General features: G+C 39.7%; 1 protein-coding gene across 5 annotated transcripts in view; it reads left to right on the forward strand.

Moving 5' to 3' along the window:
* cadm1a (cell adhesion molecule 1a) overlaps nt 1-24,410 on the forward strand; it is a 501,415-nt gene extending 477,005 nt beyond the window's left edge. For all 5 annotated transcript variants that reach the window (XM_042007760.1, XM_042007762.1, XM_042007763.1 and 2 more), the window contains 2 exons: nt 15,520-15,648; nt 20,143-24,410. In XM_042007760.1, coding sequence (XP_041863694.1) covers nt 15,520-15,648; nt 20,143-20,261 — 248 coding nt within the window. In that variant the 3' untranslated portion in view covers nt 20,262-24,410. The remainder of the gene's footprint in view (nt 1-15,519; nt 15,649-20,142) is intronic.
* Nucleotides 24,411-27,135: the final 2,725 nt, after the last annotated feature.

Below are 27,135 nucleotides of genomic sequence, written 5' to 3' on the forward strand. Positions count from 1 at the left end.
AATGTAGAAAGAAGGCGTGTAGAAAGCAGGCGTGTAGAAAGAAGGCGTGTAGAAAGCAGGCGTGTAGAAAGCAGGCGTGTAGAAAGAATGCGTGTAGAAAGCAGGTGTGTAGAAAGCAGGCGTGTAGAAAGAAGGCGTGTAGAAAGCAGGCGTGTAGAAAGAAGGCGTGTAGAAAGAAGGCGTGTAGAAAGCAGGCATGTAAAAAGAAGGCGTGTAGAAAGCAGGGGTGTAGAAAGAAGGCGTGTAGAAAGCAGGTGTGTAGAAAGAAGGCGTGTAGAAAGCAGGCATGTAGAAAGCAGGCGTGTAGAAAGCAGGCGTGTAGAAAGAAGGCGTGTAGAAAGCAGGCATGTAGAAAGCAGGTGTGTAGAAAGCAGGCGTGTAGAAAGAAGGCGTGTAGAAAGCAGGCATGTAGAAAGCAGGCGTGTAGAAAGCAGGCGTGTAGAAAGAAGGCGTGTAGAAAGCAGGCGTGTAGAAAGCAGGCGTGTAGAAAGCAGGCGTGTAGAAAGAAGGCGTGTAGAAAGCAGGCATGTAGAAAGCAGGCGTGTAGAAAGCAGGCGTGTAGAAAGAAGGCGTGTAGAAAGCAGGCGTGTAGAAAGAAGCCGTGTAGAAAGCAGGCGTGTAGAAAGCAGGCGTGTAGAAAGAAGGCGTGTAGAAAGAAGGCGTGTAGAAAGCTGGCGTGTAGAAAGCAGGCGTGTAGAAAGAAGGCGTGTAGAAAGAAGGCGCAGGCATGTAGAAAGCAGGCATGTAGAAAGCAGGCGTGTAGAAAGCAGGCGTGTAGAAAGCAGGCGTGTAGAAAGAAGGCGTGTAGAAAGAAGGCGCGTAGAAAGAAGGCATGTAGAAAGCAGGCATGTAGAAAGCAGGTGTGTAGAAAGCAGGCATGTAGAAAGCAGGCATGTAGAAAGCAGGCGTGTATGGATGGTCATGACAGAGTAAATCATGTGTGGCATTATTCATTACATAACTTTTTCTTTTGTCCTCATAAATTTACATAAAATATAAAATGTGTTTGACCTTCATTGACTGGGACTAATCTATGGTGGTAAATGGTTAAAGAAACTTAATTTTATATTCGATTTGTGTACATGTGATATAAATGAGACTCCATTTATTGCTATGGAAATCTCTGGTTTCTAACACAAAAGTCTGGAGTTTTGATTTGTATTTAAAGAGATGGTGCCCAATTCTTATAAATCCTGACCTTTTAGAGGCTCTTAATCCCTCTCCAAAAAGCTCATTTAGCTCTTATTTGTCAGTCTGTATTGTTTTGTTTGCCCACCATTCTGCATAAGCTCACTTTATTTATACCTTATTGGTATTTGCCCCTGAGTGAAGGATGAGTCACACGCATTTTAAATGGTTTTCGAGAAAATAGCAAGCTCCAACATTGCATATGGTGTAAAATACATCATGTACAAACATTTAAAAATCCAGTTAAATACAGTGAGGACTTGAATGGACAGACGGGTATCTCTGCAACATGCATGGTGCACAAATAGTGGTTTAAATCTCTTTTAAACAAACATTTCACAAAGCTGATTAAACTCATCCTGTTACAGCTGTCAGCTGTTGAACTAATTATTTAATCTTGTATGCAAAACACCCTGTGTCATTGCCTGGCTGAGACTGGTTGCACTCTGCCACACCTCTGTGTATCTAAGGCAATCAAAGGTTTGAGACAAGGCTGTTTTGTTTATTTTGTTTCTTTTAGATGAGCAGCACCAAATACCCCTCTTGTTTGCTTGTTATTCCACCTGCCACTTGAGACAATAAATTCCCTAATACTTCACCTTCCCTCTGGGAATCTTTTATCTTATGTTGCGTCCCCTGTACTCGTCAAGCCAGGTCGGATCATATACACACTTCTGACCTGTTTTGTGGCACAACAGTAGCTGTGTTTACATAGACAAGTATTTCATCAATTCAGTTGAAATCAATCCAGCTGACATGATCGATCGGTTGTTCATTAATATTATGATCATTGAATATGATTATAATGTTTTAACATGCACAATGTTTACTAGTTCGGCAGAAGCTGTTTTTTTTTTTGTTTGTTTGTTTTTTTTACTGTTAAGATCCCGGATAGTCATTATCATCCTTCAGTTTCTTACAAAAAAGTAAAGACTCTTTCTGTTTTGCCGCCACTTTTCAAGTCTTCCCTGAAATTTATGACATCACGTAACCCCCACGTGGTTCAAGCATAGAAACATCCACCACAGACACCATTGGAATGAGTGTGGACATGCTTATTTTTCCAGCTGATGCCATCATGAAAAGGCTTAAACCACCCCTCTCAATCGGATTAATAATTCCTTCCAATCGAGGCCAATCGGATCAGCTGACATGTTTACATGACGCATGTAAATGCAGCTAGTGATTCATGAGAATAACATAAAAACTGAATATATAAATGTATGTTTAATTAGCCTGGTTCCAGATGATCTAACTGTTCATCCTTCCTTTAAATAGCCAATCTGTTCACATATTAGCTCTGTGGTCAGGAATGTTCTTCGTCTGGAAAATTCCGTTCATTTGTGCTGTTTTCAGTTGTTTCGGTCATTCATTTTGTGAAACTGACTTCAGGGTTCCTCTTCAAGTCATAAAAATAAGAGAGTGTGAGGAAAAGTTTTTATGAACAGACATCTAGAAGAGTGTTGTCTAAACCTTTTGTTGGGATCAAAGAGTTAATTTAAAGATTTTTAAATTACTTTACTTCTGTCCCTCTTTGCTAGCTTCTGATATGTTGAAGGTCAATTAAATTTCAAAGGACAATAAAAGGTGATGCTGCTTTCTTGTTTTACATGTCGAACTTGCAGTTTCTTAGTAAGAAGTTGACAATAACAAGTGAGTTGAGCTTATTTTAACTGAAGGATTTCCAAGTGATTTTTATGATGAAGGCGGCAGAAACTTGGCTCATTCGAAGAATCTAGACCATGATAGTCAAACAACCAAAGACACGTAGCAACGGCACTTTACAAACACCAAAGTGCAGACTTGCAGGAGCAGAAAAAAAAGGATCTTAATCCCAACTGCTTGATAAACAGTTGTTAAGGCAGGGGTGCCCAAGCCCAGTCCTCAAGAGCTTCTATCCTACAACATTTAAATGCATCCCTCCTCAAACACACCAGTTTCAGGTGTTTTGGAGAAACGTTGCATCAAAAAGTTGCAGGATGGTAGATCTCTAGGATTGGACTTGGCACCCCTGTTTTAAGGTATCGCAAACTCAAGTTTGTACCACCTCCAGGTGCAAATGTTACATATTTTAATACATACATATAGGGGTAATAATCTATCCAAAGCCATCTGTTATCTGAACTTAAACTGACTTCAAGCTTTGAGGTATCAGACCAGAGAATGTTTTACTCGCTTCAGATCCCTGTTTGTCTGCTACCAACAAGACCTCAACAAACGTAGAAAGCTGCACATTACTGGCCATTGCTGCCCCAATATTTGTTGTTTCATGATGAGACTGAGTGTGTTCAGCGAGGTAAGTCTTAAACAAGTGGTGTAAACAGCTCATCTGAGTACGACCTTGATCAGAGAATGCACCACACTCTGTTTACTGCTTGTATGTAAATGTAGCCATTGTCTCGGCTTCTTTCGTAGGATTAGTGCCTCATTTTTTTGCCATGTTTCTTCACCCAGGGCTGAGTCTGCTGCACACACAAATCTACACAAAGCCCCTGATGTCATTTCACTGATACTGTTCTGTCTCTCAACACGGGACACTCAGATGCTTCGTTATTATCAGTATGCCAGGAAAAGAGCCGACTTCAGTCTATTTCCTCCAGCACCTTGTGTTACTCTGACTTTGTCCTCAAGAAGTTTGGTCTCTTTGGACCACTTTAAAACAGATTTTCATTTTTTTAGTCCTCTGTTTGTATAATATCTGGACCTGTTCTTTATTATAAACACGTCCTTAATTATCATTCAGTTATTTTCATCATATCTGTGTCAGATGACTTCATTCAAATTCAGGGGAATACACACTGTACACATTCATAAGCCAAGTCACCTTTTACAGCCACAAGGATAAATCCTCTGGAGTTTTTCAGCTGCAGTTGAAATGACTGGAGGCAGCTTAGTGACAGCGGGATGGGAGGAGAGTGGGGGTGTGGGGGGTTGGATAATCATGCTTGAGAGAAGAAAAGATAGTCTGGAGGATGGAGAGAAGCTCCACTGGGTTTCTTTTTTCTTTTTTTCTTTTTTCTTTTTTTTTTTGCCAAACATTGTCCCCATTAACAGGACTGATGTGCATCTCTGCAACAAGCCACAAACTCATTTGGCCTTGGGAGCCTTAGAGTCCTCAATGTGTTAGGATAAGTCACTCCTGAGACCACTAAAAGCCATTATTAGAAGGTGTTTATCGAGCTAGCCATGGCCCAGATACAGCTTAATATCCTGAGAACAGTTATAGCCCATAATTATATTACATTTTGGATGAGGACTTGCCGTGATTAGACAAATGATGAATAGCTCTATCAGATTAAAAAAGGCTGCAAGGTTTCCAAGGAGATAATGTACTGTTGGCTTAGTTTAGCAGGGAGTTGGAACATTTGCTTTCCTTCTTATGACTATACAGTTTGACACTAAGAACAAAGTAGAATTTATTATATACACAAAGGCTAATATGAGAAATACGACAGAAAAGGAATATAAGCCTCTTGAGTAAGATTTCATCTGCCTCACACCTCTTTACCTGCTATAAATTAGACATTCAATCCCTTTCATATGTTTTACACAAGGTCTTTTTCAGCTTTGTTTGCTTTTCTATTTAAAAAATCGGGCCAAGAAGTTTTGCTAGGAAGAAAGTTTGTAATTGAATACGAATGGTGTCAGCACACAATGCTTTAGTGTAAGGCCACCTTGCGCTAAAAAAAGAAATAAAAGAATCATAAAGACTTGAATTGAAATTAAATGACCTTTCAGACGACTTTGTTTTGTCTTATTTAATTACAGCAAAATTATGTTAGAGCTTGATTCCTTTAAAAGGTAGAAAATAACATGTTTATTATTTACGCTGCTGTTCAGTGTGTTTAGTTCAGCATCAGAGATCGTGCAATGGTTGCTTAGTTTGGTCTTTGATCCATCCATCCATCCATCCATCCATCCATCCATCCATGCATCCATCCATCCATCCATCCATCCATGCATCCATCCATCCATGCATCCACACATCCATGCATCCATCCATCCATCCATGCATCCATCCATCCATCCATCCATGCATCCACACATCCATGCATCCATCCATCCATCCATCCATCCATCCATGCATGCATGCGTCCATCCATCCATCCATGCATCCATCCATCCATCCATCCATCCATGCATCCATCCATTCATCCATCCATCCATCCATCCATGCATCCATCCATTCATCCATCCATCCATGCATCCACACATCCATGCATCCATCCATCCATCCATCCATCCATCCATGCATGCATGCGTCCATCCATCCATCCATGCATCCATCCATCCATCCATCCATCCATCCATCCATCCATGCATCCATCCATTCATCCATCCATCCATCCATCCATGCATCCATCCATCCATCCATCCATCCATCCATGCATCCACACATCCATGCATCCATTCATCCATCCATGCATCCATCCATCCATGCATCCATCCATCCATGCATCCATCCATTCATCTATCCATGCATCCATCCATCCATCCATGCATCCATCCATCCATCCATCCATCCATCCATCCATCCATGCATCCATCCATCCATCCATCCATGCATCCATCCATCCATCCATCCATCCATCCATCCATGCGTCCATCCGTCCATCCATCCATCCATCCATCCATCCATCCATCCATCCATCCATCCATCCATCCATCCATCAAATCATTGTCAAACAAGTTCCCTTTTTTACATCATTGAGTGAGACATCATGCACCTGGTCCTTTCGTGTCTGTCCTGTTCAGATTGTTTTTCTGTGACCTCTCTCTGCTTTACACTAGAAACAGACGCAGTGTTGCATCATTTGGCTGCTCTAACAGATACATTATGACTACTGTCTCACTCTGTGTGGGTTTACATTGGAAACAATAGACACGCCTGTTCTGAAACAGAAAAACCAGAGCAGCCAGTGTCGACCTTTAGATTTCTCCCGTACACAATGGCTCTGTACAGTTTTTTCTGCTTTAACTTGAAACTTTACTTTTCAGTCCCTCCAACACAAAACTATGTTAATTATGATGTGATTTTCTTTTAAACATGGTCTGTACCAGGCTCTCCTCAAGCTGTTGTGTGATGTTGATAAAAACAACTGAAATCTAAAACTATGTCTTTTGAATTATCTGTAAAGTGTTTGGAGAGTGCCAAGGACCATTGGGTAGAGTTGTTTCTTTACAGTTTTAATTGTAACCACATGAGCATATGACCGTTTTCACTCTTCCTGTTAATGTGTGAACAGCAACTTTGTCCCCCATGTGTGCAGAATGATTTTTAAGGTTTAAGACCTGGTTTATGGGTTAAGTGTGGGAGGGATAACTCTCTCCGTAGGATGCGGAGGGTACAAGTACAAGTACTTTTAGTCGACATGAAAAACGTTTTGGATGCTGGGGTGCATGCCGTCTAAATGTGAGTTTATGTGGTGTGGGGCTGGCTCTGGAGGCCCTGTTTGAAAGCCCAAGAAAGATTGGATGTATGCTGGATGTGCTGCGAGGGCCAATTCCTAAGTGTGTGCATTGCCAAGGTGTTTGTCATGGTGTGGGTGTTAGGATGAGGTGTAGGGGGAGAGAGGGTTAGGGTAAGAAAAGAAGATAAGGGAGGGAAATAAGAGGGATGAATAGGTGGGTCTGGGCAGATGTGGAAGGAGGTGGGATAGTGTTGGGGGTAGGATTCAAGTTAGGGAACCAGACAGGGAAAGGGAATAAAAGTGGGGAGGGAGGGTTATAGTTGGGAAAGGAGACAGGGAAAGGGAATAAGGGTCTAAATAGATCTGAATAGACCCTCTCCCCAGGTATCCAGTAGATGGCATCAGTTCCCATTTGGAAGCGGGGCGAGGTGAGGCAGGGGTGATGAGGTGTTGGCGTCGTGCCAGCTATGTATAATGAAAAAGTTTTGTAAAATTCATTATAGCCTTGTTTGCACCAACGGGTGCGGGTCGGGTTGGGACGGGTAGGGTGCAGATATGGTTTGTAAACTGTAATCTTCCACAGCCAACTGTAAACCTTATCTGAGAGGCAGAGTATGCAATAGATGCCTCAGCTACGTAATAGCATGATGCCATAGCAGTGCAGCGGCATCCTTAAAGTAGAACCAAATGACGACTTGGAAACACAGGAGGGGAATGGCGTCATCCAACAGTTTGTGTTCTTTCTTCTTGGCGATGCTTTGTAACATCATTTTAAGCAGAGATTTAATTAACAAAAAGAAAATCTGTTCTCACAGGAAGTGACTTTTGGTACCCCAACGGAAGGGTCCCAACTAAATAGAATGGGTGGGGTCAGATATTAGGGTACCCTTCCCTGTTTTCACATGTGGAAACAAAAAAAATTGTAGGAGGAGTGTGTTAAATGAAAGGCACAAACCGCAGCAATAACAACACTGGAAAATGCTTTAAAAAAACGTCAGGAATTTGTAGAAGAAAGTCAGAAGAATTTATTGGCCTGGATTAGCAGCCCTCATCTTTTGTGGAAAACAGAAACCCAATTTTAAGATAGTTTTTAATAAAAATTCTTTGGTCTGAGTTTATTTACTCAACAATTTAAAAAGTTCTGTGGCAATCATGGTTTTCATGTGTTTCATGTGTGTGAAGTTGGGGGTGTAAGGGGATGCGGGGAATGGTCGATGGTGCATGCTGACACAGTCACTGAGTTGTCCAGTGGGTTTATATGGGTATATATTTTTTATCTTTTTTTCTGTGAGTGAGTATCTGGTACTTTGGTTGTTGTTGTGATACATTTGTTATATGTTTCTTGATTTATTTGTTATTATTTAGGAAATCTTGATTACTGTTAGCTCTGTCTTTTTTGTAAAAGCTGTAGAAAATTCTCTGGTGTGTTTCTGTGCAAATGTAGCAGTTTGTTGTCTGGTGGTAGTTTGGATTGAAGGGTCATTGCTTCTATCTGTTGTGTTTTTGTCTCCTCTTTCTTCTTTCTGCTTTCCTTTTTGCTTCTTTTTGCCGTCTTCCTCCTTTTTTCTGTCCTCTCCGGTCTGGTCCAGAAAGATAGATTCCATAATTCAAAGTAAATAAATAACAGTAAATAAATAAATAAATGAATCAGCTTATCAAGAGGAGCGTTATACCGATAAACCTCCCCTTGGCAAAGCAAATTTGTTTGGCACCACACAGCAACCAGACCATTTTTCTGTTTGCTACAATGTTGGATAGGACAAGTTAAAAAAAAATAAAATAAATAAAATTAATGGAATTTTCTGTTGCTAGCTTGTTGCTTGTTTATCATTCATCTGAAAAGGAGGAGGAAACTAGCAGGTTCATCTCATATTTAACCCAAAGTATTGTTATTGGAAACACACTAGCAATAGCAAAAATTGATCAGTCTCATGTCAGTCAGATCCATGTCACTGTCACGTGAAGATGAAGAATGAAATAGAAATTATAGATCTCTTAATAACATAACCCAAGTATCAGATCAGTACTCCGATACTACTACCCCAGGTATCAGAATTAGTATCGGACGGACAAAAAATGACATCAGAACATCCCTAATCAGTGGCGTGCCCAAGGAACGGCGAGTGTTTCGACCTTTAATGGGTTTAAAGGTAAAGGTTAGTTTTGATGGTTAGGTCAGTGTAAAGGAGGAATTTGTTTTGTCAGTGGAAAATCTCCATAACTTCTTGTTGTCTTCTGGTTTTTAATGAGGAACTCCTGGCTTACTCCTGTTTGTAAAACCTGGTACTTTTGACTAAAATAAATTCCCAGCCAATATGAAAAAAAAAAGAACCACTTGTCATGTTTCTGACAGTTTTATTTTGCATTACAGGTATGTGCTGTAGGATCCATCTTTTTTGGATCTAGGCTCCTTCTGGGGAAAAAAAAAATTCGGATATGTCTTTTTCTGCCTTATTGATTTTGACAGCTGTACTTTTAAATCTCTCTCTTACATTCTGGCCAACATGCTAGCCCTCCAACTTTGTAGAGGTGCAATACTTGCTGCAGAATTCTTTGAGCATCGTTAAATATCTGATTCAGCTCCTAGCGGGTTTTTGGTTTTGGTTGCAAGAACAAATATAAAAATAATAAGTCCTTTCAAATCGTGACTATGTTTCAGAATGTGTGAACAGCTTGTTAAAGTCCAGAATGTCTGTTGAATCTCTGATTAAGAGGGAAAAAAGGGGGGAAAACAGTTTGACAGTGGTTTTAATTATTTCATTTTTAACTTTATTTGACCTTTTTTGCTGCTGCTGTCTTAAAACAAAGACACTTTGTGACTTTTTAAAAAAGACTCAATAAACCTCTGGCCTAATCACTCAGTATGTAAGCAGTGTAGTTCATCGCCCCAGAGGCAAAAGATTTAACTGACATTTTTATACAGGTTCAATGGATAGGTTCATTGGGACTTTAATTACATTCACTCTTTAACCGCGAGTGTTGTTGGCAGTGGAAGTGGATCTTGACAAGGCAATGTGCTCTTATGACACCCCACCCACATGGTGCAGCTATAGTCCTGATTGCCCCTCCATCTACAGGCGGTACCAGTAAAATCACTGATGCTTAATTAGCAGATTAGAAGATCCAATTAAGAGATCTCCTCTGTCTCAAATCAAGCTTCTGTCAACATGTTCTATGAAAATGAGATACTAAACGCTCCCGCATGCGTCTCTCTCCCTGCTGAAATAACCACTCTTGATTGACTCTTGCCTGCTTTGTTTAGCCCTGTGGACACTTTGTTTGAAACTCTTGATTAAACATTTTAAAGCGTTTATTAAAAAGTGGGCTGAGCTACTTCTCTGTTCTGAAAAAGTCTGAACAGCAAACAATCTTTGGTGTTTTTTTCATAAACTACGTATAAATGCATATATCTAATCAGCCAGTCACATGGCAGCATCTAGTCATGTAGACATGGTGAAGACAGCTTGCTGAAGTTCAAAGTGAGCATCAGAATTAGGACGTGACTTTGAATGTGGCATGCCACGCTCTTCATTAAAAGGTAATCCAGGACTGAATCGGCAAACAACAGCTTCCAGTGTGGTCCTGGAGCAGAGGGGAACGTCTCCTGCTTTGGAGCTGGAAGCTGGGACCAATGCTGCGAAGGACCGAGGCTGTTTAGTGCTTTTAGACGGGGGCGGGGCCTGAGTCAGCACCGCTGCTCACTGCTAGTCACGAGTGCTAGTTTAGCATCAAGCCAGGTATTTATTAATTACTTTTGATATTTTATACCTGCTTTCAGCTTGGAGACAGAAGTTAAGGTGTCGGGGGGGTATGAAAAGGGCTTTATAAATAAAGTTTGATTTGGGTGGTGCTGCAGGGCCCTCCTTCATCCAAAAAAGCGCTCACGTCTGCAGTCAGAACAGCAGTATGAACTGCTAGTATGAAGTGAAGACAGAAAATGAAACGCGTAAAGCTGACACTATTTGGTCCTTCCCTGGCTTACCTTCAGACATTAATGGCTATTAATAAAGAGTGTGGAAAAGAAACATTTTAAAAGTTAAAGTTCTGTAACATGTTGTAGACTCTTAATCAGAGAACAGCTGGAGCTGCTAGTTAAAGGACTAAAAATGACACTTTAAGTTTAGTTCTGCTCATTTGGGCCAGGGATATTTTCCATTTCTTTTTCTAATGTTTTGAATTTAAACACAATTAAACGCAGCCATCATGATTCACGGAACAACATGAGTGGAGAGGCAAGAAGCAAACAGAGACGACCAGAGATCCTCTAGAGCAGACATGTTGCTGCAAAACGCAGGATAAGTTTGAAAAAAAAAATATACGGAAAAAGCGAAGGTGTGGAACCCTCTCACCAGGAAAGGAGTGTGTGTTAAGACACCCCCATTCTCCACAGAGGCAACGTCCATGGGTTGCTCTATTAACGCTGTGTTTATTCTCAAGTCCATCCATAGACACAGGCTGATCTCTCCCATCATCCATCCCGCCATTACAACAGAAATGACAGATATATGAGGCTTTTCATGCCACACATACGTTAATTACGTTAACAATTTAACGCAATTAATTACAGAAATTATTTAACGGCGTTAACATGTTATTTTTGATAGCCCTAATAAAAGCTTAACTTTCTTCAGTTAAACAATAACAAAACTATTCAGAACTCAGCTGCTCGAGTCCACATCAAGACCCAGAAAGTGGACCACATCAGTCCAGCTCTGAGGTCTTGCCTGTCCATCAGAGAATAAACTTTAAAATTCTGCTGCTGGTCTATAAAGCTCTGAATGGTTTAGGATCAAAATACATCAGTGATCCTCTTGGCCCAGTATAAACCTACCAGAACCCTCAGGTCATCTGGATCCAGTTTCTTATCAGTTCCCAGAGCCAGAACCAGACATGGAGAAGCTGCATTCAGCTTCTCTGGAACAAACTCCCAGAAAGCCTCAGATCAGCTGAAACACTCCGTTTATTTAAATCCAAATTAAACCTCCTGTTCTCTGCTGCATTTCACTAGTTCTATTTAGAAGTCCAGATCTGCATCTGTTTCTTTTAAGCTGGAATTTTTAAACTTGATCATGTTTCGATACTGTTTTTTTTCCAATGTTCTTTCTTTTTCCTTTTTCTTTTTTTAATGTTAAATTATGCTTCTTGTATTCTGTACAGCATTTTGAATCACTCTGTTGTTGAATTGTGCTACAAATAAACTTGCCTTGGCCTGCTAAGGAGCTCTGAAGAATATCGGGTGTCACCATAGCCATCCATTGTTTTTGGAAGAACTTATTTAGCTTTCACTCTTGTTTTCTTATTAATATAGAAAGTTGCAGCTAAAAGACACAAACTGTCACAATTCCCAGCTTGATGTGGATCTTCAAAGCTTTTATCCAACTGAGAGTCATAGAAGTGACTTTTAAGGAAAGTTGGCAACTATAATTGAGTTTAATGTGACTTCCTGTGTGAGATAATAACACACAGACAGTTTGATGCTCTCTGAAAGTAATTGCATTTAAGTGATACTTTCTAATTTGACAAGTAAATTGCTTTATGTTAGAAGTTGGACAGAAATTGACAGTGTATCCAGATAGTTCTGACTCATTAGAATTGAAACCCAGAAGAGCCCTTCTGAGTATTTTAGGAGGGCTTAAAAGTCTTTTGGAGACCAGAGCAGAGGTATTTCTTCCATGACAAGACATTTGACGTTTGGATTTATACTACGTTACATCTTAGTTGGGCTCAAACCATGCTGCAAAATGAAATTAATATAACTTACTTGTGGATTCTGGTGGTGAAACAACCTTCTCTGAAGAGCCACCGACAGGCCAAAGTTTATACTTTCAATCCACGTGCCAGTAAGGCTGATTAACTGGCTTTTTTTCATGCACATGAATTGAATAGGCAGAGTTTATCATTACATGAAGCAACATGAAAAATGGAAGACTCGTGTGTTGAGCGAACTTTGATGTCCTTCCCTCCTTTTCCAATGAAATTAATTAAAACTGGGAAAGTTGGGTGGAAACAAATCAAGAATGATCCTCAGCGCCCGTCCACCTCCACCACCTTGACCACAAAGCAGGCATGCTCCCCCAAAGCCAAAGTCCACATTAACATTGTAATAGGAAAGTGTGTTAAGGCAGAGCTCTCGCAGCCTGACAAGACTGAATTGGATGTCAGAAGGATTCCTGCTCGCTTTAATTGAATCTGCCCAGCGCCAAAAAAGAAAATCTGAAGTCAAAATAACCTATTAGATCTATCAGGTAATGTTTTGTTGAGTTTGACAGGTAGCACTGCACCACCCTCCCCACTTCTTACGGCCATCCTGCAGGTTGAGTAATGCAGGTGTGTAGGGATGGCTGGTAGCTGATAATGTTCCTCTCTGTGTTTCTGTTACTTGTTAATCAATTGAGGCCTGTTCTCTGTTTTCTGCTGCTCATTCAGAGAAACCCCAGTGTTTCAGTGAGTTACTACAGCTAATGGATGGTGGGGCTGAAGCTCTACTAAATGTGAACTGACTTCTAAAAACCAGCGGTAGTTAAGCATCCTGGTCTCGCTGTTTGTAGCAGTCCATATTATCTCTTTTAAAAGACATTACTTTGAAGGTGAAGGTTAAATGTTTGTTGTAATGGTATCTAAATAAGATAAAAATGTGTGTAATGTGCTTTGTACTTTGAATTCTGAATAAAGAATTAATCAGGTTGCATCTTTTCTCCACCCCCTCACCTTCCTACTGCATAATGCAGGCTGTTGGCTTCACAAGCCAAATGTCCAATCACACGCACAGTATGTGAAAATAGATTAAGATCTATACAGCACACGTTCTGTCCGTTCAAAGGTTTTATGTATCAAGACATAACATCTTGTTCTTACCAGGTTTTACAAAACATTTGACAGATTAAAGTTTCATTATTTATTCAGACTCCTTCACCTTCCTTTGGTTTGGATTGCTTTCACACCGCTTCAAATCACCTGGAAAATGTCATACAGTTACACCAACATATTCCCTAAAACAGCCACTGACCAGGAAGATAAAAAGCATAAGGAAGAAGAAAATCTAGAATTATCAGTTGGCCAGGACTGAAACAGAAACCCTTTCCCTTCAACCATTTTAGTCACCACAAGTCAACAGCCTCAGGGTTTCTTTTTTTCCTTTGGTGTTCCAACCTCATGTGGTTTCCACCAGAACCTGTCCAGAATGAGCGAGTTATCTGACATGTTGCTTTACAGCACGCCGTGTCACTTCCGCTCTTTGGTTCAGTTTCCCACTACAAGCCAACCGAGACCCCTGCTGTTGTTTGTGTGTGAGGGTAGAGACAGGGTGAGGGGTCGTCGTATTTTTGACCACTACAACCTCATCCAAACCATCAAGCATAGTGGAGGAGGGGTGATGATCTGGGCTTGGTCTGCAGCTACAGGAAGTGGACACCTTGCAGTCATTGAGTGGACTATGAACTCCCTTGAATACCACAGACAGATCTGAGTCCATCAGACAGATGTGAGTCCATCTGTCTTTACAACTAAAGCTTGGCTGAGATCAGGTAGTAAAAAAGGAAAGAATCCAGGTGTTGACTTGGTCCAGTTAGAAGTCCAGACCTCAGCCTGGTCGAAATGCTGTGGTGGGACCTTCAGAGAGCTGCAGAAATAAATGCTGCAAGGCCCCAAAATCCCTTCACAACTATATAAGTTATATATACTGATCCATCATACAGAAAATAATGACTTCAAGTTATTACTGTTACCTAAGCTGTTGAAGCATTGCATGGATTTAGTTATTTTTTATAACACAATGCTCCTGGATTTTAACTTAGTTCTTGTTAAGTAAATGTTCCCACAGTGAAATATGTCATGTGATGATTTTAGGTTGTATTTGCTTAAATTTAAGACCTGGTAACAACCTGATTATTATACGCATGCTTATATAAAACCTTATAGACAGTATTTTTACTGCAGCTCTACAAGCTTTAACAATAACTATCAAGTAATATTCATTATCATTTCATTTTGTGAGTTGCTGCACAGAAAACTTCTCTGTTAAGATTTTTATCAAATCATCGAACCTCACGATGATCTACAAACCACCGCAAACAAATTCATAAGCAAGGATGGGAAACTGAGGGATTCCCTGCACTCTGAGAGGCATATGGTAATTCTTAATCAGTTCTTGATTGCAATCCAGGCAGTTATTGTTGTGGCAGCTTAATGTAGGGGTTATTAAAATGCCGAAAAAGTCCCAAATGAGCTCAGAAAAAAATTATAATAATTAAAAAAGAAGACATTCTGGTCACATCCTATTGGAGGAAACCAACCGTCATAAAGTAAATGTATGATGCTGGTTATTTTATATTTATATTTTCATAAGTGTTTATTGCACAGAATAATGCTTTGCAAGACTGATAGCTCAATATTTTCATGAAAATTAAAAGGAACAATATGTAAACTGAATTTCTACAGCAATAAAGAGAATATAATCATGGACTGAGAATAGTGTCAACATGAAATGTCTTCTGTACTATAATGCTTATTGCTAACGGTGACACGAGTGTTTCCTTACCCTCTGATTTAAATGATCTGGATCTTCTTTTTGGCCTTCAGGGTATGAGTCTTTACTTCTTTTTTGGAAATCATTCAGAAAAAGGAAAGATGTGGATTATTTTGTTTGAAGCCCCGAAGTAGCATTCATGCAAACTGACAAGCAGCTAAATATACTGAGATCTGTAGGTTAGGCCTCTGGCAACAGGCAGCCGACACACTCATGTCTCAGTATTGTAAAAGCAGCGGATTTTAGACACCAACAACTTCCTGCATTAAATGTAATCTACATCTCTATCGCATTTCGCTGCCAGACACTCCCACAGGGATTTGGTGGCTAATTTCTATTCCTTCTTTGTAACATTTCTGTTCTCCCACATTGATTTTCTTTTCCCTCTGCATTTAGATTCACGAGCCGGGGAAGGAGCACCCAGAACCGTGGACCATGCAGTCATTGGAGGAGTGGTGGCCGTGGTGGTCTTCGCCATGCTCTGCCTACTCATCGTCTTGGGTCGCTACTTTGCAAGACACAAAGGTAGAAAACCTGAACATCACTGCTGTTTGTTCTTTTGTTTTTAATGTTATCTGGCATATACAACTCCAATTCCAAAAGATTTGGGACACTCTGTAAAATGTGAATAAAGACAGAATGTAATCATTTACAACATGTCAGATGATGAAACTGCGACATTTTACCATCTGATGGAAAATATGAGCTGATAGTGAATCTGATGGCAGCAACATGTCTGGAAAAAGTTGGAACAGGAGCAACAAAAGGCTGAAAAAGTAACTGGTACAAATCAGAAACACCTGGAGAAGCATTTGACAACCAAACAGGTTGATTGGCAACAGGTCAGTAACATAACTGTGCATAAAATAAGCATTTCAGAGAGGCAGAGTCTCTCAGATGGAAAGATGGACAAACTGGCTCTAAGAATCGTAGAAAAAATTTTCCTAAAATGACTAAGATCTGATCATCCAGCTTGTTGTCAGGGGACAGGTGAAAAGCTGCATCTCTGATGGTTTGGGGTTGCATTAGTGTCTATGGCGTGGGCAGCTTCCACATCTGTGAAGCTCCATCCATGCTGAAAAGTACATGGAGGTTTTAGAGCCACATCTGTTTCCATCCAGACAATGTGTCTTTCAGGGAAGGCCTTGCAGATTTCAGCAAGACAATGCTGAACCACATCCTGCATCCATCACACCAGCATGGCTTCACAGGCGAAGAGTCCAGCTGCTGAACTGGTGTGCCTGCAGTCCAGACCTTTCACCAACATAATATATCTAGAGCATCATGAAAGCAGAAATCCGGCAACCAAGGTCCAGGACTGTAGAGGAGCTAGAATCCTGCATCAGACCAGAATGGGACAACAGTCCTCTCCTTAAACTCCAGCAACTGGTCTCCTCACTTCCCAGACGTTTCCAGACAGCTGTCAAAAGAAGAGGGGATGCTACACGATGCTAAACATCACCCTGGAACTGCTTTTTACAGACGTGTTGCTGCCATCAGATTCACTATCAGCTCATATTTTCCATCACATGGTAAAATGTCTCAGTGTTTATGTTCTACTGGAGATTGAAAACATTTTTATAAACATTTGACATATTGTCCCAACTTTTTGAGAATTGGTTGTATATAACAGACAGATTATATGTTGGCTGCACAGTTTAAAATATAGTTGATTTTATATTTACAAGGCTGTGTCTTCTGAAGAAATAACTAAAATGCAGCTTTATCAAGTGCTGCTTTTTCACTTATTTTCTGTAAGAACTTATTACATCACCAGATAGATGCCATCCAAATGATGGAAAGACAGCTATTAAGGCTACGGGTTACTAATGATGAGTAAAATTACATTTTTCATGCAGTCCTGATGAATAGTATAACAAATCTTCTGTGCCGCCCTCATAACAGCAGAATAATTATAATCTATAACAAATTTCACACTTTGATGTTTCCTAGGAAATGGAAACGGGGACATTAACTACTTTAGAAAGGAAGTACTATAAATGAAGCCGATTAGAGGTGGAGAGGAAACGTTTTCTTATTTCATGTTACATTAAAGTCATACTTTCCCATCAGGTTTCTGCCCACAAGTTCACAGGAACATTCAAGCTGAATGTCAGGGGTTCAGAATGTTTCCAAGAGTTACATCCAGCTGACATTCACAGGTCATTATTGTCCATCAGCCAGACCTTCTCTGCACACAGTTCGCATCAGAGCGGTCTGTCAGCTGCTGCCAGGCCCTGCAGTTTAATAACGTGACCGGGTCTGTTTTTTACCAAATCCACACACTATACAATAACATCCTATTAACGGACTTTTGTGTGGTTTTACACTGGAGGCGAGAGGGTTGCCATTATTCTCACTGCAGTGAAAGTGTTGCTAAGCAGAGTTAAAGAGGAGCAGTCAGACAGCCACTAACAGACTCTAACCAATCACAGTTTTATGGAGCATGAGAGGATCTCAATGGCATCGTGTCTGTTTTAGGCCCATTTTGCACAAAAGATACTGAACATTATTGTCCTCATCAGTCTGTTAGTGATAGACAGAACAGAGTGGGCTCAGTATTTACTACAGGACTCAACAATGCATGTAGTTTTTATAAAATCTATTTTTTTTTTTTGCAATCTTAGAAATCATATAGTTAATGTGAGCATGTAAAGTATGCAGTGGTTAAATGAAACGTAGCATGAGCTGAAGCAGATGAAGATGAGACTTTTTTCCTTCTTTCAGCCTGTTGAACATTCACTTTTGTACTGTGAAAGCTTGACTGCACTCCAGTAAAAGCGCAGCTGTTATCAGTATGATGTTTACTTAAGTATCTGCACAATAACGGCTGTTTGTCAGATAAAGAGCATCACCACCACATAAAACTCTGCCAGACCTCAAAGTGCATGTGTCTTGTGACAACCTGTAATTTTGACATGAAATCCATGTCTACCTATTACACAGGAAATGTTGTGTTAAATAAAACAGTAGTTCAAACTACTGATATATAATCAGTGGTAGGCCTAGTGGTGGAGCTGGGGCTCTAGGATCCAGGTTCAAGTCCTCCACCTGGGGACATAGAAAAAAATACCCACTGTGGACCCCTGAGCCAAGCCCTTAATCTCTAACTGCTCCTGGTGCTGTTGAACTGGCAGCCCACTGGTCAAAAGCAAAAATAGAATGGCCAAATTTGGATAATTCAAAGTATTATTATTATTATTATTATTATTATTGGGTCAATCATCCATATATACACGTTGGACTCTGGCTTCCTCCCATCATCCAAAGACATGCATGTTAGATTAACCGGTCACTAAGTTCTCCTCAGACATGATTGTGCGTGGTTCTTTGTGTCTCTGTGCTGGCCCAGTGATGGACTGGTGACCTGTCCAGGTGTACCTGCCTCTCACCTGTTCAATGCTTGGAGGGGTTACAGCTTCCCCGCAACCCTGAATTGGGCGAAGTGGTGCAGAAAATTAATGAATTGTTATTTTTATTATGCTCTGGCATGGCTTTGGTCTGCAGAACAGCTGAGTACATTTCTCAGTTAGGTCCGTAATGACTTGGCTGTTAGACATGACTCTGTTGTACGTGCTGTCCATGAATCTGTGGTGAGACACAGTGTTCAGCTCTCCTACACCATCAGCATTCGGTTTCTTTAGTCTTATTCTGACGGGTTTTCTTGGTTCTTGTTAACTTAGGCTCAATACATTATGTCAAATTTCCTTGGACTAAATTAATAGGAAGCATGTCTTTAGCTTTCATTTGAGACGAGGTCCACAATTCGCTCTTGACGATTGACATCAAACTTTATCTGGGAACAAAGCTAACCATGGACAGCTGATTACTGGATGGACCTTCGGTCGGCTGCTTCGCTCCTCAATAATTTAGGATATGCTCACTTCACGTCATCTTCCAAACAAAACATTTTGGTAGTTGTTGTCTTTGGCTTCATGTTTAGTATATTTATTATCTATCAGCATCAACGCTCACAGCACTGTGCACGTTGTACCAGAGCCTAGCACCAGTTAAACTTCCTTCTGTTGTTTTTTATGGGGATTGGCAAACAGCTTGCTATCGACACCATCTTGAGGTGGTTGTAACGCATTACTACTGACCAAGAAGAGGATTGTTTTCTCAGTCCTGGTATTAGAGATACACTGCCCTGCATGTTTTAGTTGTTTCCCTGCTTAAACACACCTGGTTGAGATTAATAGACATCCTCACTAAGTTCTTTTTAAGCCTGTCAAGGATTCATTCATTTTAGCCAGATGTGTGTGGAAACATCTAACACCTGCAGGGAAGTGGGTCCTAAGGAGTAGGATTAAGAAACACTGGAAATTATTCAATCTTTTGCAATTAAATGATTATTCAAATATCCAGAAGTCATTCTCTGTCAGTACTATGTACAACACGTATCTGTTTGTACAGTCTTATGGCTACACGGTGTTTTTATACATGCACCTCGTGGTTTAGTATCTCACCCAAGAACATTTCAACATGAAGACTGGGGAGGCCTAGGATAAAGAAAGATAGTTTTTTGTTGATTTTTACTGTTTTTTTAAGGTGTTGAGCCTCTCCTTGACTGGTCACCTTTTCATGCATCTGCTCTGAGCACCTTGGGTCTATAAGCACAAAGTATTTTACACATTTGGTCAAATTATAATATTGTCACCACCAAACTCCTGCTGCTTTGATAGGATGTGAATAAATCTTGTAAATGAGGTTTGAAGTGGCCTTTTCTTTTGCTGAACTTGACAAGGTTAATTCTAAGGTGCGATCTTCACTCTTCTGCGCACTCAAGATCCTTTCAAAAGCCTTGATTTTCATGTGCCAATCTCAGCGAAAACGAGGAAAAATGTTGTATAATGTGAACATTACAGATTGGCAGTGTTGGGTGTATGTAAATGGCCACACGGTGGAGAATTTGCATAATTAGATGCTGTGAATGGAGGGTCACATTTTAATCTTTTGTATCATCTAAGCAGCAGGCTATTATCCAGTCCGTGACACTGTCCTCCACCCTCTTCTCTTCAGGTACCTACTTCACACACGAAGCCAAAGGAGCAGACGATGCGGCGGATGCAGACACAGCTATCATCAACGCAGAGGGTGGCCACACCAACTCGGACGAGAAGAAGGAGTACTACATCTAATCAAAAAACGGGACCCCTCACTTTGATGTCCTCGGGACACAGAGCTGTTATTTTGGGATGGGGCATTGGGAGGGAGGGGGGCTTAGAGGTGGGCGTTGATGGAGTGCTTTTAAGTTGGATTGCTTTTAGTGAGAGTAGAGGGGTCGAGAGGTGGAGGATAGATGGAGTTTTAAAGAAAGGTTTTAAGCCGTTGTTTAGTCTAGTCTGCAGATGTAGATGGAATGTTTTTGTGTGTTTAAAAAAAAATCAAAAAGGACAAAAAACGTCGGGTTTGGGTTTTCAGTAAAGCGAGAAGGGGCTGGGTTGGGGGGTGGGAGGGTGCGTCAGATGTTGCCAGAAATCACTGTAGAGAGCTTCACCATTCAACACCTCCCTAACTGCTGGTACGGATTTTATTTAGTTCCACCATTTGCAGAAAATTCTGTGCCTTGTTCTGATTTTCTTTTCTTTTTTTCCGTTTCCTCCACTCCTCCCATCTGTGTTGATCATCATTTGCATAACCTATTTGCCCCCCCACCCTACGTTTTATCTTTTCCACTCGTAATTATCAGCGTGCTGTCGGCTTTCTGTAAGAGGGTAAAATGACACAGCCACTTTATTCATTTCTCTAAATGTGTCTGCACACACGGATCCTCTCCTGCATAACAACTCTTTCCAGTATACTGTGATTTGTCTCAAGCCATTACTTCCTTCTCTTTCTCCTCAACTTTGACAGCTCAAAAAAAACAAAGATTAAAAAAAAGAAGTAATTGCATGGTACGCTTTACATATCATTGTACAAAGTACATCAGTAAGAAACAGGTTTGTTGGACTGGACTCCCCACCAACACAACCAAAAACAACATCATCATCATCAATAAGAAAGCAGCAAAGATTGTTAATTTCATCAGGCCAACACAATTTTTAGCTTCTCAAAGCAGATATGCTACCATACTGTTTTCTTTCAAACAACTACTTGTATTCAGAAAGACAAATGGTACATTATTCTGGTTTTCCCCATGCTGTTATGTAATTATTTTCCTTATCTTTTTCTCTGATTGGCTGATTAAATGTTTTTTTTTTTCCCCCACCAGCTTTTATCAAGCTATCACGATTCAGTTGATTTCTCTCCACTTAGAATATTCTGTCTCTTACACATGGGAAAGTAAGACACAGTAAATTCTTTAGAAAATGGTTGCCACACTGGAATAGAAATGTTGTGAAATCACTTAGTCTCAGTTTTGGCCAGAAGATGCTGGTATAAGTGTACATAACTTCGAGTAGTCAAACAGCCTTAACCAACTTCAAACTCAAACACATCCAAGTTCAAGTTCCACAAAAAAATAAATAAATAAATAAAAATGCTCATGGATATCCAGGTCCTCTCATCAGCAAGTTCATTTTATCTCACAAACACACACAACTATAAAAAAAAAGTGGGATCACAGTTGTATGGTACACTACTCCTTACTCAGAAATATTTTTTACAGGTTACTAGAATTACAATACCTTTGTGGATTTAGTTGTTTCACTCTCATTGTAAGTTTTGTCCAACTAAAACAGGCACACATTGGGGAAAGTAAATGTGTTTAAACTGAAACGCTCTGGGAGACGGATCACCTCCAACAGTTGATGCAGATGCTTTAAATGCTTAAATATTTCTTATGTTTTGCATGTACAAATATACTAAAATCCATTCTTTCAGTTTCTGTTCTGCTAATGTATCACCTGCCAAAACCGAACAAGGTTTGGTTCTGTTTTGCCAGCTGGGGCACACTGAGGATGCCAAAAGTAATTCACTCTTTGTAATATAACTAAGTACACATATTGTGCTCTGTGTTGTTAATCCATGGTTTGCATTAGTGCCCCAGCTTTTTAACATGGCAGTGAGGGTGTACTGGTGGCAGTTATCATTATCATGCTTTCACACAGCGAGCAGCACTTAATGAGTCTTTTTCACTCTGTGACAGCTGTGGGTGGATTGAGGTGGAGGTCCAGGCTGCAGTTGGCATCTGGTAAAATGGTGAAAGTGTTAACATTTAACTTCTTTTTTGTTCTATCACATTTTGAATAGCTGTTGCTCCATTAGTGACAGCAACCACACATTATGCTTTATCCTAGATGACATTTGCAGTGTTAGTATATCATACTTTCACATTACCATTTCTCAATTTTGATTAAATTCCAATACTGACCACTAAATGATTGGACTGTTTACATTCAAAACTAAATGTGTATTGAACCTGACTTTTTTGTTGTGGTTAAGGTTGAGGTTACTTTATTCATACCACTTTATACCAATAGTTAAATTGGTAAAGACAGTTACCTAGCTATCTTTTACTATTAAAGCAGCTACTGCTAGCAGAAGATGGCCAGCCAACTTCTACTACTCCTAGCATAAGTTAACTAGCTATTTTTTTTTATTTATTTTTTTTAGCAGTGATTCTTTTGTGTTTAACAGAAGTTACGAGTGTTTGAGACTTTTACACTACATGTTCACAGATTTAACTCACTTGGCACCATTTTTAGTCACCCCTGTTAAGAGTATTTAACAGATTTCTTGGTGCTGCTTGCTGTGTGTACACTCATGTCTGTAATACTTTACTGTAACGTTTAAACACTTCATTGGATTTTCTTAATGTGCAACACAGACTGCAACACATCACCTGTGTTATAGCTTTAATATATCATGGTCATGCATGAAGACAGCATTCAGTCTTTCCATATTGAGATTTGGAGTTAATGGTTATCAAGCAGAATTAGATGATGTCCTTATTGTGCAAATCTAATCTTCAGCATACCGTATGGGCAGTTATGTGGTTTTAGAAAATAGCGCCTGCATAGCTGTACGCATTATTTAGCTTTTTCATCGGATTTGGCTGTACATGAGCGTGAAACTAGGGATGATGCTGTGTCCAATTCTCCATCAGTTTTCCTCTGTTAAAACTTGAGTTCATTTAAAAAGTCACAAAGGAATTACCACTAAGTCGACACTGTATGCTGATGACACTGTTTTGTGTTTGTGTTAAATGGATGGGTGGGAGTTGGGTAAGGGTAATGATTAGATTAGATGTTTCACAGTCTGGTGTCTGATTAAAAAAAGAAACTATAAACTGACTTGTTATTGTTGCTTTATGAATCACAGAACAGTTGTCACTTCATCTGATAGACTGAGACCGTGTGATTTGTATTTTCCAGTGAGCACTATTTTGCTTCAGTGACATGTGGCAGCTTCCATTTAAATCAGACTTCAAAAAATGTACTTGTCAATAAAGGAATAGAACTGAATATTGTCTTCTCCCTTATGGCTCATACACTCATACCTAATTTGTGAATATTGAACCTTCTCACGGCTTTGGATGCCTTGTGTTTCTCCAAATGTCTTTGCTATTCCAAACCTCCAAAAATACAAAAGCAACAAGAACAAAACAACAAAACTAGCATTTAAGGACATTTAATTATTGAGAAATTGAAATGCATAAGCAGGATGATACATAAGTTAATGTATCACTTCATTTTTAATGCCATTCTCTGTAGAAATTAAAAAGAAAAAAATGGACCATGCAGTTAAAGTGTAAGTGAGATTGTTTTCTCCACATTAAATTCTTTTGATAATGTCCTGTCTCAGGTTCATGTGTTGCTGACCGATGTGACTGCATCTCAGGTAGAATGCAAAGTTTAGGCCCCACCTCCCAATGACATAAAAGCAAGTACAATGCATTCATTAAATTAAGTGCAACACATTCTTTTAGGTCCAAAATTGGTGAAATATTTTGCATATATGTTGTACATGTTTTATGTATTTTTCTTAATATTTGGTGCACTGTAAAGATGTGTTAAGTATTGCTTTTTTGTTGGCATATATCATAAAGAGTAAAATGTTTATTGGAATGAAGCAGGACCAGAAACGTGTTGTGGCTGTACTACTGTCACTTTGAATGCTCCACCACCTTTTTGAAACTTATTTGGTTTCCCAGAAAAGGTTTGATTGTTTCACCAGTCATTGTTTTTAGATTGATTCTTTTTGTCTCTCTGCTGTACTTGGGAAATGTAATGTGTATTATTGGAGAAAAGGAGTTCCACATTCCCATACACATTTTGTATTGGTTCATAAATAGACATTTTTACAAAACAATGAAAAGTTCTTGTCTTAATAAAAGAGAAAAGATATTAATGTCCAAAATAATATGTGTTGGCTTTTTCTTTTTCTTTTCTTTTCTTTCCTTTGTTTTTTAATAAATATTTTCATATAGATTTCAATAATACTGATAAATGCAAGGCTAAATGCAGAATTTTTTCAATGAAATTATATCACTCTAAAGCAGGGTTGCAAACTCCAGTCCTTTAGGATCGCTACCCTGCAGGCTTTTATTGTTTCCCTGCTCCAAAAAACTATTTCATGAAAAATATATGATTGAAAGCATTTAACTGCACTGATGAACCGCATTACCCTCCACACCCACCACCCCACCAAGTTGGCTGGTGGAAGTTCTGAATGGCCAGTAAAATTAGAAATCTACCCTGGTTGTTACCCTGGTTCAGTACAAGGAGAGCATCCCATGAAGGCTGAGGTTATAGGGCATATAGTCCACTTCCTACGGTCTTTCCCGAAGCATTTTTCCATGACCTTTGAAAATGGCACAAGGTTGAAGAAAGTCAGTAGAAAAAATTCTTAAAGCTTCAGTAGAAATAGGCAATTTTCTGCTCTTTGACACCCTCTGCAGTTGAAGGGTGGAACAGCATAGTCATACGCCCATGGACAGCCATATATGTAAATCTCAGGCCCCATGGGGTCCTGAGCAGTCTTGAGCCAGGAATGTACATAAGGTTGATGTAAGTGAGTAAGAAGCACTTATGCAGGACTCTAACTTAACTTTTTGGATCAGCAGCCAATGTGGGCATCTTCTGGGCTGATGCATAGTCATCCCATAACTGAATTAATGAGCCATTCGCAGTTTCACAGTACTGGCCGTGTGTACTTGAGAAAAGCATATGCTACTGGCAGGATCAACTGTGATGGGCTGCTTGCTCGTCTCCCAGGTCTTGGGGAACCCCTGGTCTGCTTCTCATCCTCGCATTTGCGCGATTATACATCACTGATGAGTAGTCATCATGAGGAGGGATAATTAGTCATTCCTGGTATTTATCCCCCACATTCACTAACTTGCTGATACAGTTATTTTTTTCTCCTGTGGGTTTAATCAGGAGTTACAGTTACGTTTTGGTTTTTTTCTTTGTGTTGCTGATGTTTTTGTTGTAATTCATGTTTTTCTGCCTCAGTTTCTTTGAGATAGCTATGAGATGAGTGAGGAGTAAAAGAGGCCACCTATGTCAAAGTAGAGAAACTTTGACTCAACATAGAAGGAGGACTGAAACACCACCTCTCCCCCACCTACAATAGCATTCTTTCAGCTATCTCAAGGAGACTGGCACCTATTCACATTTAGCCTCAGGTGAAACTATATCGACAAGGTCACTTTAACACAACTTCAAGTGAGTACTGACTCAACAATGATGGTAGAAGCTAAAACCATCAGAAATTTCACAGGCTACTGAAGTAAAATTTGCATCAGAACTTTTTGTCAGAACTTGCATCAGAACTTCTTTGGATTGGAGTGAAATGTCTTCAAGAAAATAAACCCAATCCAGCTGACTTGACTCAAACTACATCAGATGTCCGTCCACCATAAGTCAAATAAAAGTTTTTAAATGGTTTCAAGATTGTAAAAAGTCATTTATATGATAAAGCCACACATAAAACTCTGCTTTATGTATTTTGAAGCGTTAATTAGTTTTTTTAACAAGTCAAATAGAGGAAGTCAGATTTTAATCTTGCATACAGAAGCATGACTTGGTTTCTCCCTATAGGAAGAAGCCGAGATTTTTTCTCTTCTTTCCCTTTCTCCACCTGGTCCTACTCAGAGGTAAGAGGAGAGTGATCTTTAAAAGATGTTCCAGCATGCAAGGCAGAAAAACTGTTTCTCTGTTTTCTGATGGTGCACACCTGAGTGACAGCCTACTTAAATGTTAGGGGGTACATGCACCTTCCTCTTCTCCAGCTGCTGTATGTAATAATGTCCTGAGTAGACACTGGCTGCTACACGCAAACTTCAGTCGTCTTGGCTTTTACATTTTGTGAATATTTCAGTTTCACCTCATCGTTACTTTAGTCAGCCGACTCACATAATAAAAATGTAAATCTTCAAAGTTGAAATTTCACTCTAGTCTTTGAATTCATTTGCAAAGAAACCCCAGGCCCTGCACAGCAGGGGTGGGGGAGGGATGACAAGAGTTTCTGTGGGAATCCAGCTGAATATTTGAATAGTCATTGTTTGTTGTGTAACTTCAAAAGTACATTTTCATGCATTAGATGTACCATTACAGGACAACAGTTACATTCAAATTCAGATTATATATATCCATATTTCTATGGAAAAACAAGTCATCACATATTAGTCTAAAAACTTTACAACAGACTAAAGACAGAGGTGGATTGGAGCTACCCAATTTTAATCACTATTTAATATGTATATATATTTAGGTAACAAGTTGCAATTTATCTCCAAATGGCTTAAACCTAGCGGTCTAGATGAACCAAGGTTTGATGTAGAGCGAGCATTGTGTTAGAATCTAGTTATCTCTGACTTGCCATTCATCAGCTCAGCCATCAAACCACATAAGTGTTTTAAAAGCATATTCAAATATTCAAGTCTTTACTTATTCAATGTGAGCTTACACACATCTGGAACAACCCTGACATCCTGCAAAACAAAAGGATGACCAACTTTATGGAAAAATAAAGGAATAAAACAGAAAATATAATAGAAAAGTTAAACTTCTTGCCATTTAATATACTAGCTGTACAAAATAGAATCAGTAGCACTAAATTCTTAGA

This window comes from Melanotaenia boesemani, chromosome 15 (genome assembly GCF_017639745.1).
Source record: "Melanotaenia boesemani isolate fMelBoe1 chromosome 15, fMelBoe1.pri, whole genome shotgun sequence".
Taxonomy (NCBI): Eukaryota; Metazoa; Chordata; class Actinopteri; order Atheriniformes; family Melanotaeniidae; genus Melanotaenia; species Melanotaenia boesemani.